At 48.5% G+C, this 16,415-nt stretch overlaps 1 protein-coding gene across 2 annotated transcripts; it reads right to left on the reverse strand.

The window, feature by feature from the left end:
* Nucleotides 1-744: 744 nt before the first annotated feature.
* On the reverse strand, nucleotides 745-15,966 carry LOC122368755 (eukaryotic translation initiation factor 3 subunit C-like). 2 transcript variants are annotated; one of them, XM_043342990.1, is made up of 17 exons: nucleotides 15,882-15,966; nucleotides 11,742-11,855; nucleotides 11,224-11,356; nucleotides 10,814-10,958; nucleotides 10,375-10,529; nucleotides 9,824-10,049; nucleotides 9,035-9,458; nucleotides 8,630-8,838; nucleotides 8,105-8,294; nucleotides 7,618-7,833; nucleotides 7,244-7,381; nucleotides 4,012-4,150; nucleotides 3,529-3,725; nucleotides 1,820-2,038; nucleotides 1,228-1,554; nucleotides 912-954; nucleotides 745-840 (listed from the first exon to the last, which is right to left on the reverse strand). In XM_043342990.1, the coding sequence occupies exons 2-15, from the start codon at nucleotides 11,844-11,846 to the stop codon at nucleotides 1,228-1,230; spliced, it is 2,823 nt and encodes a 940-aa protein (XP_043198925.1). In that variant the 5' UTR covers nucleotides 11,847-11,855; nucleotides 15,882-15,966; the 3' UTR covers nucleotides 745-840; nucleotides 912-954. The 2 variants fall into 2 exon arrangements, with proteins under 2 accessions (XP_043198925.1, XP_043198915.1); XM_043342980.1 differs by having other exon boundaries at nucleotides 745-954.
* Between the last annotated feature and the right edge of the window lie 449 nt (nucleotides 15,967-16,415).

Raw genomic sequence — 16,415 nt, forward strand, 5'->3', positions numbered from 1 at the left:
CTGCACTAGGGTGGTAGGGGTTCCGGTGCCTGAGCTGATACACCAGCATGTAGGCTGATCTTTCCGAATTAAACTTTTTAGCGCATTCGGCGTAACAAAATCCGTGTCGGTGGGCGCCGTGCGCTGGTTGCCCACAAATGTGTTCAACTGTTGAGCCAACAACCATCCTCCTAATGGTGTGGTGCTTGCTTGTGTCCCGTTACTTTGCTCGCGATTTGTGAGATGTCCCGAATCTGGGTCGGATCCGAGCTGAATCTTGGCTAAATGTGGCCTGTTTTAATAGACATTTTGATAATACGGACCCGAAGTCGAGTGGACTTCTGCGGAGCCATATGTGTAGGAACCATTAGTTTATCGGTGTGACAGTGCTGACGAATTGAGCGATGCGAACCATCGGACGAACTAACCCCATCAGCCCAGACCCAGCCTTGATTCAGCAGACCTGACCGGACAGAGCTAGATCTAAGCAGACCTTATTAGAAATGAACGGATCTGGTCAAGTCGGACCGGACGTCCGGGTGTCACCAGATCTTAGCGGATCTGACCGAATCAGAGACATTAGCTGAGCTAGAGACCATCTAACCAAGAGGCAAAACTGGTGATAGCCACCCGGCTTCTCACAGCGCAGGTAAGTGGACAATCGCTTAGCATAGACGAGGAAGCTGATGATGCGGATATTCAACACTGATCATTGCTCATTCCCACATCCTCAATCCCATTCATTCTCCAACACCAAACACGATAACCCGACCGTGTGAATGTATTCTAAACATGTCGTCCCGTAACACCGGACATGTCACCGTGCACCAGTCACCGTTGGCAGCAGAGCAGCAGGCGGGGGGCGACCGAACGCGGTGGGTCGGACGGAGCCGGCCGGCCGACCGCGCCAGCCGCCCCCCGCCGCGGTGGAGAGCGGGCGCCAGAGGGCCGGCGCACGAGCGGGGCGCCGGGGGCCTGCCGGGGAGGGGAGCGGAGTCAGTTATGGCACATGGCATATGGCTTGGTAGTCAGGTGACGGGTCTAATGGAATGATAACACAAGTCTAATTTTGAAGGTCATAAATTACAAGATGTTACTGGCAACTGTTACTCCTTTCCTCCTCGCAATAGCATAGCCTCGCTCATGCGTAAAGTCGTCTATAGATAAAAGACCATTATTCAACCAATTTCCAAGCTCGAGACCTGATTACCCCAGTCAGCCACTCCGTAGTGGTGCTCAGTTGCTCACCTAGCGGCGGGGGCCGCGCTGGTCGCGCGGAGGGCCGCGATTGTCCCGCCGGTTTCCCCAGGCGCCGCCGCCGCCGCCGCCGCGGCCGTACCCTCCCTGCCCGCCGCCGACGCGGTCGCCGCGCGGGAACGGCGGCCGGTCGCCGAAGCCGCGGCCGCCGCCGCCCCGGCCGTAGTACATGTCGCGGCCCTGCTTCATCTCCAGCAGGCGCTCGTTGTTTTCGACAAAGTTGGCGAGTTTGTCGGCCAGCTGGAGGGCCATGGACTGCAGTCGGCTGGGCTCGGTCCGGTGCATCACCACCGTCTGAGACGGCTCGTCCAGGGAGGCCTGTGGCGGCGGCGGGGCAGGAGCGTCAGACCAGCGGAGATGCGAGACTCCACCGCGTGCGTAAAATGGTACAAATAGTTAGTCATACCTGACCTCACCAAACCCGAAGACACATGAGAGAAGAGCTAGTTATTCAATAAAAACTTACTTGCAAGTTACTCAATAACCAAATTAATTTAATGAACCGCTATCATGTAACTCCATGCCAGCACATACAATAACCGCGGCTGCTTCCCACTCCCCTCGCTCGCCGGAGTTTGCTCACCATCAGCTCAGCGTTGATGATCATCTTGCTGACGATGCTGTGCACGTCTCCGACGGAGAGCTCGAACAGCTCCGACATGGTCACCATCGACACCGAGTCGTACACGTTGCTGTAGGTGAACAGGTAGGTGCGCAGCGTCTCCTCCTGGATCTTGCGCGTCAGCATGGCACGCACCTTGTCGGCCCGAGGCTGGTCACCGTTGTAGAAACGGTCCCACACCTGGCCGGCGGGCGAAAAGACACAAGACGTTAGACGTGATACATCAGTTACAGACGAAATTAAACACAGTACATCAGCTGCTGCGACAACGAGCCTCTTGAAAAATGAATGAGGATACTACAAGCAGAAAGGAACATGCGATGTTAGATATTAACCCGGCAGGCGGTGGGCCTCCCGGCCACCTTCCGCGCGGTGGGGGGGGGGGCATTTTTTGCCCCCCCCCCCCTCGTATCTCGGAAACTACTGGACGGATCCGGAAAATTAAAACGGCGTTCGATAGCCCTGTCAAATTTGGTGAAGGAAACCGAATTTCATTGACCTCGGGGTCACCGATAACGTCAAAGGTCAGGTCAAAGATAAAATGTTTCACCGTTCACGGGGCTTCTAGGGAAAGCGCTATAACACCGAGTAAAACGCATTTTGTCGAAAATCAGCGATAGGGCATCAGTTGTCTAGTACATATGTTGCTATAAGAGGTCACTGGTCATACCAGTTCAGGTCACAAGTCAGGTCACCAAGGGTCACCACATGAACCCAACTTTACTAAGGTTGTGCGATGCATGTTCTATGGCCAGTTTTTCATTTCCAACTCAATGGTGTTGGTTATAAGACCATCAGGTACGGTTTAGGTCACTTTCTGGTGGGGGTCAGGTCAAGGCCAGGTCAAAAAAGGTCAAATTTCAAAGTTGATATTTTTGCATAAAATGGGTATTGATTCGATGCAGCTCGTCACGGGGAGTCTAATGGTGGTCTTTGTTTTGCGCTACGAGGTATAGAATTGCTAAAAATTGAGTTTGAAAATTTGACGTCATCAATTTTGAAGTTTTTTTTTTTTTTTTTGCTATAACTTGGCCAAAAAAGAGGTATCGATCTCAAATTTGGTATGTTGATAGAAGACGTTAGGGACTATCAAATATATTCCGGTTTTTCGAAATTTAAACAACTTTTTGGATTTTTCGGCTATTATATTCAAAAAATCTCTTTTTTATTTTTGGGGTCAAAATCCAAAAATTTCAAAAATCCGAGATAGCAGTTTTGTAGTCCTCTTGATTCTACACCTTTTATGTCTGAAACATTTTTCTGTATCTCTAAAGCTGTAGTCCTGACAGCTCTTCCCGTGAAACCTTTTTTGGGTCGAAAATGGCAGAAATTACGTCACTCTGACGTCATTTGCGGCCAACCTATCATAGCATTTGGAAAAATTTTTGGTCACAATGTGCAATAGCTATTCACGGGAGGGTACTGAAAGTTTGGTGACGATCGGCGCAGCGGTTCTCGAGATATATCGAAAAAAAAAACTAAAGGTGGGCAAAAAATTACCCCCCCCCCCCCACCGCCTGGAAGGTTAAGGAAATGTGCCTTAGCCGGTTAATTTCGAATTCGTTTCAAACATAAAATTTCATCAAAACCAGCCAAGTCTATCACGACGTACGATTGAATCATAACTCGACATTCGTCAAGTCGACACGGATTCTCCGATAACCACCCACCTTAGCGTTCATAGTTTTGTCGATGACGAAGTCGCGGCAGGCCCGCCAGTCGCCGCGCCGCATCGCCTTTGAGGCGGCCACCACGTGCTCTCGCATCAGCTCGGGGGGCCCGAGCAGGTCGTACTTGAGCGCCGAGTTGCGCAGCTGGTAGTGGAACGACTTGGAAATCAGCCGACGACGGGCGTCAAACTCGTGCGCTGAAACAGACGGGTGCGGAGGGTTAGAACGGATATGGGTACGTAAATATCACTGCTGACAATGCAGCCGTCAAAATTTCGGAACATGTCGCAATAAAATAATGGTATAGCAAACAAAGCAATAAAGACCCACGCAGGCCCAGCTAATTTTGGAAAAATAAAGTACCGGCACGGAAAATGGTCGGTAAGCAGATATTGTTTCAGGCAATGTACGCATGAGCTCCCCGCGTGTCCTTGGTTTGCGGACCCCGCCCGCCGTCGTCAATGTCATCCCTGTAAGACTCACCAGCCATGTAAGGCACCTCGATGAGCATGGCCGACACCAGGTAGACACACTCGAGCAGCTCCAGGTTGATGTGCATGTGGTAGGGCATCTCTCGCAGCTTGTTCAGCTCCTCCTGCTCCTGGGTCAGGTCGTCGCGACGCTGGAACAGACACCCCGGGACGTTAGACGGACATCTGGCACCTACGTGGTGATTGTGGGACTGATTCTTTTGCATTGTATCAACACCGATACTTAAAAGCTTGCTGTATAAAAACTCAGACTCAGCAATAACCCCCGAGAAGATAAGGCGGAAGGTCACGCTGTTCACGCGGTCACGCGTCCGCGGGAAGGCCCTAAGTGGCACGCTGTTGAGAGGTACAGGGTGTCTCAAAAAAAGTGTCACGGTTTTGAACATCTCCCATTTCCTAACTACATGACCTACATCGTTCAAATTTTCCTGAATTAGTGGCAATAGTATGACATTTTGTGTGGCAGAATTTCAAGTTCTTAGGCAAAATGGTTTTTGCAACGGAAAAAAATCAAAAAAATCTCAATTTTGGGTGCTATAGGAGATGGTATACGTCACTGTCTGCCGACGATTTCGGTAAGACTTCGGCTTTTGCTTGTTGCACCCAGCAACGTGCTCGTCAGTAATTATCTACAACTATAAGAAACCAAAAACTGGCATGCAAAACAGACAATGGAATCGCAATCACCCAGTCTCAGGACAGCGCGGTTGCCATGCCTGACTCTTCCGTCAAAAGCTGCAGTCGCTGACACCGTGCAAAGGACTTGTGACACACTGCACATTGCGCACACCCAGAAGTTCTACACGTTTGAGTGGGAACTTTAAAACTATCCATCAGCTATCCTTTATTAGAACAAAACCGTGTTTCGGAACAAAACCGAGTAGAGGATTTTGTCATCTAAGACGCCGTCGACTGTCGAAGCATGGAAACTCGCGTCGTCTGAAAATCAAGTGTTGATCGTTGCCCAATTTAGGGTTGTTCAAAAAAACCGAATTTTGGAAAAGTATATGGGCTCATGGCTCATGTGGTGCGGTATTCTTTTCTGAGACCAATGATGCCCTTTTTTCTGAAAAGTATTAACTGTTAGGGGCTCCTCAAACGGCTTAAATAGGACCATGTTACGCCCGCCGACCGGCCTGTGTCAATAAGGGCGAGAACTCGACGCCGCGCGCCGGCGGCAGCGCCTTATCGGCACCGCGCGCCACATCTGCCGGGCGGCCGGCTGGGCGGTGGGAAGTTATAAGTGCGTGGTCTTATTGCACACGATCGGGGTGAGCTATCCCATGTTTTCGGGGCGGAAAGTTTCAGTGCAGCATCGGTGCGTCTGCCACGGTGGTCTGTGTCGATGGTATAGAAAATAACTCAAGCAGAGCTCAGAAAATACTGAATGATTCCGGGTAGTTGCCTCGAAACAATCCGTTTTAAGAATACAGCTGCCTTCTTAACGTACCGTATCACTTGTTAATTCTTCAAAAAGCAAACTCTGAGCAATAACACACCTCTTTGCATTACTGTTGACAATTTACGTTAGTTTTTGACGGTGGCTCGCACCCCCAATATGCTGCCGCGCAACTTTATTCCAACGGCGAAACGGCAACTTCGCGAGAATCGAAAATTCACGATATACGTACAGCAGGGGCTGGCAATGCAGTATGCACAAGGACAGAATATGGAGGATACCCGACAGTCATCGGCCCAAGTTTGGGGGTGGCTTTGACGAGCATAGGCGTCACCAATGTCATTATTCAGATACGTTGATGTCAGATGCTGGGGCAACAGAATCGACGCCAGGTGTAACTTAGATTAGCGGGTCGAAAGAAAACATAACATGTCTGGGAGTGACAGGGTGGCCACCCTGACAGTGTGACGAAGTGAGACATGAGTAGAGACATTAGCCGGAGTACCTACTCATATAAATCAAGCGCCGTTTATCCAATCCTTCGAGCATAAGCGACGCCGGCAGTTCGGCCAGGGCGGCCGTGCCCACCGATGCCGATCAAGACCCGAATCCAGACCCGGCATAGAACACAGCTCTGCCCTGACGTGACACATTACCCCGGTGTGTCACTCATGACGGATAGACCAATGCAGGAGCCTTGCCAGCTCCTGTTGTACCTACTTCGTTAATTTTTCGATTCTCGCTAAGTTGCCGTTTCGTCGTTGGAATAGAGTTACGCGGCAGCATATTGGGGCTGCGAGCCACCGTCCAAAAGCAACTTAAATTGTCAACAGCAATGCAAAGAAGTCTGTTATTGCTCAGAGCTTGCTTTTTGAAGAATTAACAAGTGATACAGTACGTTAAGAAGGCAGCTGTGTTCTTGAAACGGATTGTTTCGAGGCAACTACCCGGAATCATTCAGTATTTTCTGAGGTCTGCTCGAGTTGTTTTCTATACCATCGACACAGACCACCGTGGCAGACGCACCGATGCTGCACTGAAACTTTCCGCCCCGAAAACATGGGATAGCTCACCCCGATCGTGTGCAATAAGACCACGCACTTATAACTTCCCACCGCCCAGCCGGCCGCCCGGCAGATGTCGTGGCGCGCGGTGCCGATAAGGCGCTGCCGCCGCCGTGCGGCGTCGAATTCTCGCCCTTATTGACACCGGCCGGTCGGCGGGCGTAACATGGTCCTCTTTAAGCCGTTTGAGCAGCGCCTAGCAGTAATACTTTTCGGAAAAAAAGGGTATCATTGGACTCAGAAAAGAATACCGCACCACATGAGCCATGAGCCCATATACTTTTCCAAAATTCGGTTTTTTTGAACAACCCTATTGCCCATGTTTGTGGCTGTGTTTCAGCTTGCTGCTGTGCTCCAGATGGCAGTTGTACACGGTGTTCGTACCTATAAAGGTTTCAAAAATGTATTGATGAGCTTGTTTCTGGGATTCATCAGGCGAAAGGGGCCTAGACTCTTCAGGATCGACGGCAGGCCGTGACGTACCATCTCCTACAGCATGAAAATTGAGTTTTTTTATTTTTTGTTCTAGTGTAAAAACCATTCTGCCTAGGAACTTGTAATTTTACCACATAAAATGTCAGATCATTGCCACTAAATCTGGAAAATTTGAATGATTTAGGCTTTATGGTTACGAAACGGGAGATGTTCAAAACCGTGACACTTTTTTTGAGACACCCTGTATCTGTCGACCGACCGGCAGTTGCGAACGCTGTACACATTCCACCGTAGCGGTCAACCGTCGCGTTCAATAGCGTATGTACCTGACTGCTGCCCTGGGCGAGCAGCTCCTTGACGCGCGGACTGCTCTGGATGTCGAGCAGCGCATTGTGCGCCTCCCGGATCTGGGAGTTGCGGAACGCGCACAGACCCAGCTGCACCATCATCCGGTTATAGTGAATCTGTGGACAGCGGGTAGGCGGTGATTATAATCTGCGGACGTCACGGGGCGCGCCTCGGACAACGCAATCACAACACTAAGAAAGAGAAAAGACGTGGCAAAACCTCCACGCATGGTCCACTGCATACTATCTGTTCGAAGCGAGCGATTTTTCGCAATTTCATCGTGGCTCTTCCCTACGGTGCTAGCCCCTTCCCTTCATTGACGGTGCGCAATGCGCATTACGTTATCTCTCACCTTGGTGACGGGGTCGGCGTTCTGGATGTTGGTCTGCAGGTGCGACATGAGCATCAGGTCGCGCGCCTCGTACCAGTGGTCGTGCAGCGCGTGGTGGTAGATGTGGTAGAGGATGGCGCGCGTGCGCAGCACCGCCGTGCTGTCGTTGCTGTAGATGTACTTGCAGCGCCGGTCCACCTCCTGCTCGCTGGTCGGCTCGTCGGCCGGCACCTCGCCCTGGTGGGGAGGCGGGACACGGGAAGTGGTCAGTAGCTGGTCGAAAACCACACCACAGCCCATGACTCACCATACATCGTGAAAGCATGCCGTCAGGCTGAGTCTTCATGTTACCGTTATGTTTTACATTTATATTTTATACTGTAACAATTCCTGGCGGACGCCTCTTTTACCGTACTTTCACCACCGTTAACACATCGCCAACCACCACCATCGTACGTCACCATCGCTGGCCAACACAAGGCTCGCCATCCCTGCAGTTTCTCCTCACCTCTGCCTGCTGGAAGATGCGCTTGTCCACCTTGTAGTAGATGTGCTCCACCTGCTTCAGGTAGCCGCGGCACATTTCGTGCGGCGTGGTGCACAACTCCACCACGGCGTCATCGGCCTTGGGCAGGCGCGACTCGAGCAGCTGGACGGCCTTGTCGATCAGACGCACCATCCGGTGCTCGTCGCGCAGCCTGAGCAAAGTAGGAGCTCCGTTAGTGGGGGAGGGAAGAGCGGGAGGGGCGACGGAGGTTTACACGCCGGCGCGGAAGGAATGACTGATGAACTCTATGAAAGATAACAAAAAATAACAATGAAAATTCCATTGTGACCCTTCAGAAGTTAAGCTTCATTGACCCCTAGATGGAATTTTGAACATTTCACGTGGATGAACAGGGCAGGATCGTATTCGATAATGAAACTAAATCCACAAATACAGGCTCAGTATTTCGTCCAAACACCCAGCCTCGTCGCCAGTCATCACACACATCCCACCCTTTTAAACCCCGCCACTCGTCGCGGCACGCACCTCTCAAAGTACTCGTTGCTGTGGGCGTCGCAATTTTTCAGGATCTTGACGAACTCGTCGTCGAGCCGCTCGACGACGGAGAGGATGCAGCCGCGCACGCGGTACGGCGGCTCCTCGAGCGACTCGTTCTCCTCGAGGATGTTCTCACCGACGATGACGTCCGGCGTGGTGAGCAGCTGGTCCAGCAGGTCCTCCACCCGCTGGTTCACCTGTTCACCGAACGGACCGGACGGTGTCAGCGCAGCCAGGTCACACACGACACTTTAAACCCACAATGCACCAATTGAGGGACAAGAGCTCTGACCTTTGCGCCTGATCACGTGACGGTCATATCGCTTATCGACGGTGCCGCTCCTCCACCCATCGCCACGCCTCACGTCCCTACACATCACCTCTGTCACTCACCTTCTCCCAGAGGTCGGGCTTCATGGCGTACCGGATGGCCAGGTTGTAGTCGAAGATGGCCGCCGTCAGACCGAACTTGATCTTGACGATCATGCCGGGCGTCATGTTGTGCTGCTCGGCGATGGTCAGCAGCTCATGCAGCAGCTCGATCATCTCCCGCCGGTCGTTGCCCTTTTTGCCGCGCGCCGCGCTGATCTCGGCGTACTTTTTGTTGACGAGGTTCAGCGTCACCTCGTCGTCCTTGGCGAACATTTTGAGCTTCTCCTTGGCGGTGGGCGCGCCCTTCTTGACCTTCTCCCAGTCGCCGTCCTCATCCTCGTCGTCCTCCTCCTGCTGCCGGCGTCGCTCGCGCTCCTCGGCCCGCTGGCGCTCCCGCTCCTCCTTCTTCTGGCGCTTGCGGGCCTCGTCATCCTTATCGGTCGACCTGGGGCGGGAGGATGAATACGATGAGCGGGTAGACACACGAGACACGGTGCAACTTGATACACGGTGTCGATGAAGCTAATGCAAAAATAAAGTGGCTCGATTTTCCCGACAATGCAGCGAAAGACTTCGGCACTAATGCCAAATCGCGTGTGACTCGTAGCCTATGAGAAACCACAATTAACAAATTACACATCCCGAAAGAAAAACTGGCGAAAACAATACGGAGATCAAAGAGATGTCAGGCAGAGCTTGACTCGCACGCGCCTCATGCTGGCCACTGGTCCCTGTCATTACATCATCACTTTTTTAAATAGCATACCCTTGTGCTCTACTGTCCTACTGGTCCGGCCAAATGGTACTCACTTTTTGAGGAAGTAGTCGCGCATGCTGGGGTACTGGTCCTGGTCGTCGTCGCTGTAGTCTGACTCGTCCGAGTCGGAGCCCCAGTCGATGTCGTCGCTGTCCGAGTCCGACTCGTCCTTGGCCTTGCTCATCTCGCGCGAGCGGGACGGCTCCTTGCTGGTGCCCGTGGAGGGCGCCACCTCGGCGTCGCTGGCGCCGTCGTCCTCAGAGTCTGAGTCGTCAGAGTCTGCCGGCACGCCGGGGCGGTGGTGAGACGACGGCTGGCGGCGACACGGACCGCCGGCGGCGACACAGACGGCTGGCGGCGACACGGACCGCCGGCGCACTCGCCTGCCCCCTACATACTGTAACGCCTAACAATTAAAATAAGACTACAGTTTGAACTACACAGTTTGAGCTTCATCGGATTTTTTCAGTTCATGCATCGTCCCGAGATAAAAGTTCACCCACCCTTTCCCATTAGAAGCATTCGTGACACCATGTCCAGGATGTTTTCCCAAGCCCAGGCCCCAGCCGCGCACCGCTGGCACCCCGGGGAGGGCGTCACCCACCTTCGGCGCGCTTCTCCTCCTCGTCGCTGTCCGGCAGGTCGGGGTTCTCGCGGAACTTGGCGATCTCCGCCGCCATCTTCTCCTCGCGGTTGTACTTGCGCAGCTTCTGGCGCAGCGTCGCCAGACTCTTGGACTGGACCTTGGAGAGGTTTTTCCTGGAGTGACAGCGTTTCGGTCAGCTATATACACCGTGACACCATGATGCCATTCTGTTCTAAAGGAACGAATACGAACAATAATTGATAAATAAACGCGTCCATTTTGAGTATCTACACATAACCTAGCTAGACTGGCGAACTTTGAAATACAAGAAGTTCTCTCTGAAAGCCGTATAAAATTGCATCAGCCGACATTGTTCGGATAAAGCTCGATGTCGTGAAGCCTCTCGCAAACACCTAAGGTCGCAATGCAATACGATCACTGCGGACGGTGCACGAACCTTGCGTTGCGGTCCTCCCAGACGGAGTTGATAAAGTCCTCGCCCTCGGCCATGCAGCGGACGTAGAAGCGCGGCACCTGACCGCTCTCCTCCTTCTGGATCACAGTCTGCGCCTTCGTGAACGCCTTCCATAGGTCCTCAAAGTCTGAACACACAGACGACAATCGTTGTGGACAAAATGCTTTGAACTAACGGTACATTCGACATCGAATAATGAGGAGAAGTGTTAGAAGTCCAAACATAGATAGTTAAATAACACTTATATCATATAAATTTAAATTAATAATATAAAGATGAGATTCAATTAATAATATAGAGAATACTCAGTTACGTCCTGAATCGCTATCCTGTATGCTAGCTAGTTCGTGAGGTGATAAATGGGAGCTAACAGCGAGGTCAGGAATACTTACTGGTTAACAGTGAACCAATGTCCCTGTTCTTCCGGAAGTTCTTGATATTTCTAACATAGGTTTTCAGTTCCTCATAGCGCTTCTCCTTAGCGGACCTGACCACGCGCTTCGTCTCCTCTTCATCATCGGAGAACTGAAGAGAGACACAAATGAAAACATTAGCTAATAACGAATCACATATACAGTCAACAGACACTTCAAACGTTTCGATGAAAATACGTTTAGGATTCGGATGACAAACGAGCAAATAAGTACAAGCGAGACGTGAACAAGGAATGAAACAACACAATTATGATGGAACGAAAATAGCAGTATGGTCGAAACGAAATCACTTGCATCAACTCGAGCGAGAGACGAAACGAAGACAAAACTCGGAAACACTCAAGAATAACAGTCAGTTGCAGGCCGGTGGCTCGAAGCTATAACTGCTACAAAACAAAGGACCCTCAACAAATCAGCCAGCATGGCAGTCTGTAGCAGGCTGTGTGTTCCACCGCAGTGTTTTCGGTATCACTCACGGCGAATGCGGCGGCGGTGAGCTTAGGCTGCTGGAACCGCTCCGGCTCGTCACTCTGGGTTGATTCCGAGTCCGAGTCGGACCCGGCGTCGAAAAAACGACTCATAGTGCCAGTCTGAAGATTGGAAAAGCAATACACATCATCATTACCACGCATCAACTACTGCTGAGCTGTGAGCATGACAGGCAAACAAACGAAATCAGCAGGCGAAACAAAAACTTTTCCAACATCTCTTTTCAGATGCCAAGCTGATAATATTCTCACTGGACTACCTGATCAAGCACACATCCTAAGAAGTTAAGCAAGTTCATACACATTGTTACATACACAATAGCTTTACATGTCTTATAATCTGCGCATGTTATTATGCAGCTGAATTTCGACTTTCAAACACCAAGAAAAAATGGACTAACAAAACCTAAGAATCCATGTTTAAAGCCATTAACATTTATTTTTCAGTAGAAGGAAGCACATAAACCTAAAACAAAACAACAAAAACTTAAATGGTATTGATGGTTCCCAGCAAGATCATCCTCAGTGCGGTTTTTAGAATATGACTGGAGGAGTGAAAAAAAAACTTTGAAAGTAACTATGACACACTTAGTATTCTTGTACTTGATATCTAAGCAAAGGAAGCAGCTAGCGATGTGGGGTTATTGCATCCTATGGGGCTTGTAGAGGTGAGCTGAATGGTATAACAATCTCAATTTCAATAAAATTGGCACTAAGGATATTCTTGCTGCAACCTCACAGCTGAAGCACTTTTTAAATCCGTTCTTTCTTGGGTTGCCAGACTATAGGTATCACACATTTGTCTGGTCAAAATATTTTAATGATCAACCTCATGTTTGGAAAAGTTTAAGGTTTAGGTTGACATCAGATAAGCTCAACGGCCTTGAACTTATTTTTATTGGTGAGCCATGTATCGCATGGGTACTTGTAGGTGCTGATAACAAATGCAGCATTAGGCCTCTAAGCCATGATGCTGAGAATTAGGAAAAGCAAACTAATTAAAGTGACCAATAAGTGACCAAAGTGACCAATGACTTCGAAATAAAGCTGCTCCAATCACTGGCAGATCCAGAAGGCAGCATTGGATGCTGTTGGGGGCATCTCCTCCCAAAAAAGTTTCTCCAAATTAAAAAAAAAACTACTCATATTTTGATTCCTTAAACAGTATGACTGAAGTCAGTGTAACACAATCTTTTCCTAGTAACCGTTGTTAAGTTTGCTTTTATCATTAAATACTGTAACTTTCATTGAATTTGGATGCTGCAAGGGAGCATTTGTTCCTAATGCCCACCTGGATCTGCAAGTGGCTTCAATGATTTTTAATCACTGCAATACTCACCACATCTTCCAGTGAATATTGCAGTTCAGCCAGATTGGAAAAACTTTGCAGAGACTACAGTAGATCCTACCACACCATACCCAAGTTTTAATGAATTCAGTTTCTAGCACTTGCATTGAGGCTGGTACCTAAGTAGTTACTCACAATAACTTTAAAAAATGCATAGGTTCCAGTGAACATTGGTAAATGTAGAAAAGATTAAAATGGACTTACTCCCTACAAAGTTTGTTAACTCATTGGAACTTTCAATATGTATTAACTATTAACCCTCACCCGTATGGGGGGGGGGGGGATCGAACGGACCCCTCCCCCTCGGTTTTTCGCGAATAACTCGCGTAAAAAGCGGCCGATCGCGACAAAATTTCAGTACCCTCGAGTTGATCAATTTAACACCTACTCTGAAAATTTCATGACCCTGACCCAAACGACCTTTGACCTGTGACCTACTTTTCGAGACCATGTTTGGCCGGAATCGCGATTCGGCGTATGTCGGCTCGCATTAGCCGCGCTTTTGCAGTCTTTTCGTGGTTTCAAGCGTTCAAACATGTGATATGATGTTGCCCCCATTCATTAGGGTGGGTGTCAAGGCCACCTGAAGGTCAGGTCAGGTCATTGACCTTTGATGAACTCGGTTCACTTTTTCGAGTTTTACATGTTTCCAAGCCAGTTTTTGGAGCTGAATTCGAATTTAGCAACCATAAGAACATTTACGAAGTTGTCTTGGTGCCTTCGTCACATGTTACGAAGCTGTCAGAGGCGGTTGACACCTACTACGAATACCCGGCAAGACCCCTACTTGGATGACCTGACCTGACCCGACCTGGCCTAAATGCATGTAGACATCATCTGTGATCAAAACTAACATGATATTCGTGATCAGAACCCCGGAAAACCCCATAGCAGCCACACTTTACAACGTTCTAACAGGTCCCGATTTTCCCGACTTTTGGGTCATTCCTGGCCTGGAAGGTCAAGCAATGACCTATCACCTAGGACCTTAAAATTGGGTATCATCGGCTTTCTCTCGTCACGGGCAACACACTCGTTTTTTTCCGCAAGTTCTAGCTCGATCCGGGGCGAAACGGCAGGGGGGGGGGGGTCCAACGGACCCCACCCCTTATACGTTCCCGGCTGGAAAAAACACCAATACGGGCGAGGGTTAACATATATTGATTTTTGCATTTTAAGAACACACCCACTGTGTTTAACTACTGTACTGACTGAAATCAGAAAAGCCACAATGTTGGGATGATACGAATACATACAATGCTATACCAACATATCTTCATCAGCAATTGTGTCTTAAAAACTTCACTGTGAATTTGATAAAAGCAAATTTATTTACAAATCAACTGCTGACAAACATATGAAAATACATAATGAATGTTCACAGGACCTAGGTAGGTAGGAAAGTACTGAACTTTGTGGAGAAAGTCCATTTGGGCTTTTCTATATTTCAAGTTCCACATTATGTCTTTAAGCCAATTTGAAAATGTGCATTAATCATTCCTTAACTGAAGGAAAAATATTTTGAGCAAAATGAGTGACTTTCAATATGGTATGATCCCTTCGCCATTGCCATACTATATGCATAAAATAGGCAAATCTGGCGCACTAAAAATGGTATGATTTAGTCACAAAAAATGTGAAGAAAAATAGGTTAATATTTACTTTAGTTCTGCCACGCTTTTTAACAAGAAAAATATACATTCTTACATTATTTGATGTCCTGAAATCATATATGATGTTTAAATGCATCATAAATGTAAAGAGTTTCCAAAACACCAGCACATCACAACCCACACTGCATGATATACACCGAAGAAACCACGCTACTGCGGTGAAAAGGCAGCATACAACATTGCCCTATTGAACTTTGAAGTGAAGAATGATGTCAGTATTCATTGGATTTTCGACGTGATGAAAATGACGTCATAATGCCAAAACACAATAAGTTACGTAAAAAAGTGAATAAAAACAGGAAATATTTAGCGAAGCCAATGAGACATGAGAAAATGGTCAGAACACAACCAAACCTCACCTAACCTGACCTACTGATGTTTGCCTACCAGGGGAAAAGGAAAAAGTCGCTCCCAGGAATAGATTGCAAGCAATGGTAAGTCAAATATTTTTAGGTTAAGTGGTTATGCATTGGCATCAGGCAATCTCTCCCATGCATTGCCTTTGCCCTTTGGCACTGCAATGCTTGGCTAAAAGTATTTTGATGCCACTTTCCTTAGTTTAAAATCATCTGTAATATACTTGTACATTCGCTCCACGCTCGACCTTGCTTTATCCATTCAACGCTGGGGGAAAGTTGCGCGCAGACTACATTTCGGCGTGCAGCTCCAGTCGGTAAGAAGTGGGGAGTTGGAGATTACGGTAAGTAGTGTACTGGTGCTTTTTCACTGGTTTGCAGAAGAAATAAGCATCAGAAATGATATCAGGAGGTCTTAGAGTAACTTGTGAATTGCTTTTATTAACCTCTCTGAATGGCGGACCATAAGTAAAAAACACCAAAAATATTCACTTCAAACGCAAACAGTAAGTCTCGCACTGCCTGCGAGATGCCAAAAAAAAAAAACGGCGCCGGCTTTCAAGCTTGCTTTCAAGTTACAAATGGCACAAACCGAGGTTCCAGCTGGAGACGGTCACGGAGCCTTGCATCCGGCACACCTTAGACTGAAGCAAATAATGCTTGCTTATGGCTAAGATAGCTATCAAAAGAAACGCATTTTTTCACTCACTCGACTAAATATTAAAGCATAATAATATTCCATAAAACTCACCTTTAAGCGCTACAAATAAAAGCGCAAACGACCCAACATCCACCAACACGAAAAAGGCCGCAACGCGCTACAATTGTCAGATACAAGTGGATGGGATGTTTTAATTTTTATCCACAATTTGTTTAAATGACGTCACAAATAATTATCTTTTTCAAAGATTCTTTCTTATTTCATCATCAAATTTTCGATAGTATCCTTCATTTACAATTAATTGTGATACATTGACAATTCATAGATTATTTGAAAAGATAGCTGCAAACTGAAGCATTAAACGTCGATCGGTATACTGGGTATACTCATGCATGCAGCGCTTCCATTGGTGTAACAATTATGATGTACTAAGTCCAAAAACAAATACCAAGAGGAACAGTTGCTCTGCTGATTCTTCTACATTACACGCGCTAGCACGCGGCTGACGGCTGACAAGTCAACTACTCATTTGCGCGCTTGCTTGGGAGGAGAGTGGTGTGAATTATAAATATCGGTGCAGTCGCTTATAATATAGCCGCATATTGATACACAACGGAAGCGCAC

Source organism: Amphibalanus amphitrite, unplaced genomic scaffold (assembly GCF_019059575.1).
Source record: "Amphibalanus amphitrite isolate SeventyFive unplaced genomic scaffold, NRLGWU_Aamphi_draft 000032F_arrow, whole genome shotgun sequence".
Classification (NCBI taxonomy): domain Eukaryota; kingdom Metazoa; phylum Arthropoda; class Thecostraca; order Balanomorpha; family Balanidae; genus Amphibalanus; species Amphibalanus amphitrite.

Excerpts from the sequence above, each read along its gene's own strand:
- LOC122368755 (XM_043342990.1), bottom strand. The coding sequence starts at position 11,846 with ATGAGTCGTTTTTTCGACGCCGGGTCCGACTCGGACTCGGAATCAACC. Across the intron at positions 11,357-11,741 it reads TCACCGCCGCCGCATTCGCC|TTCTCCGATGATGAAGAGGA; the intron begins GTGAGTGATACC and ends GTCTCTCTTCAG. Across the intron at positions 9,459-9,823 it reads CGCGACTACTTCCTCAAAAA|GTCGACCGATAAGGATGACG; the intron begins GTGAGTACCATT and ends CTCCCGCCCCAG.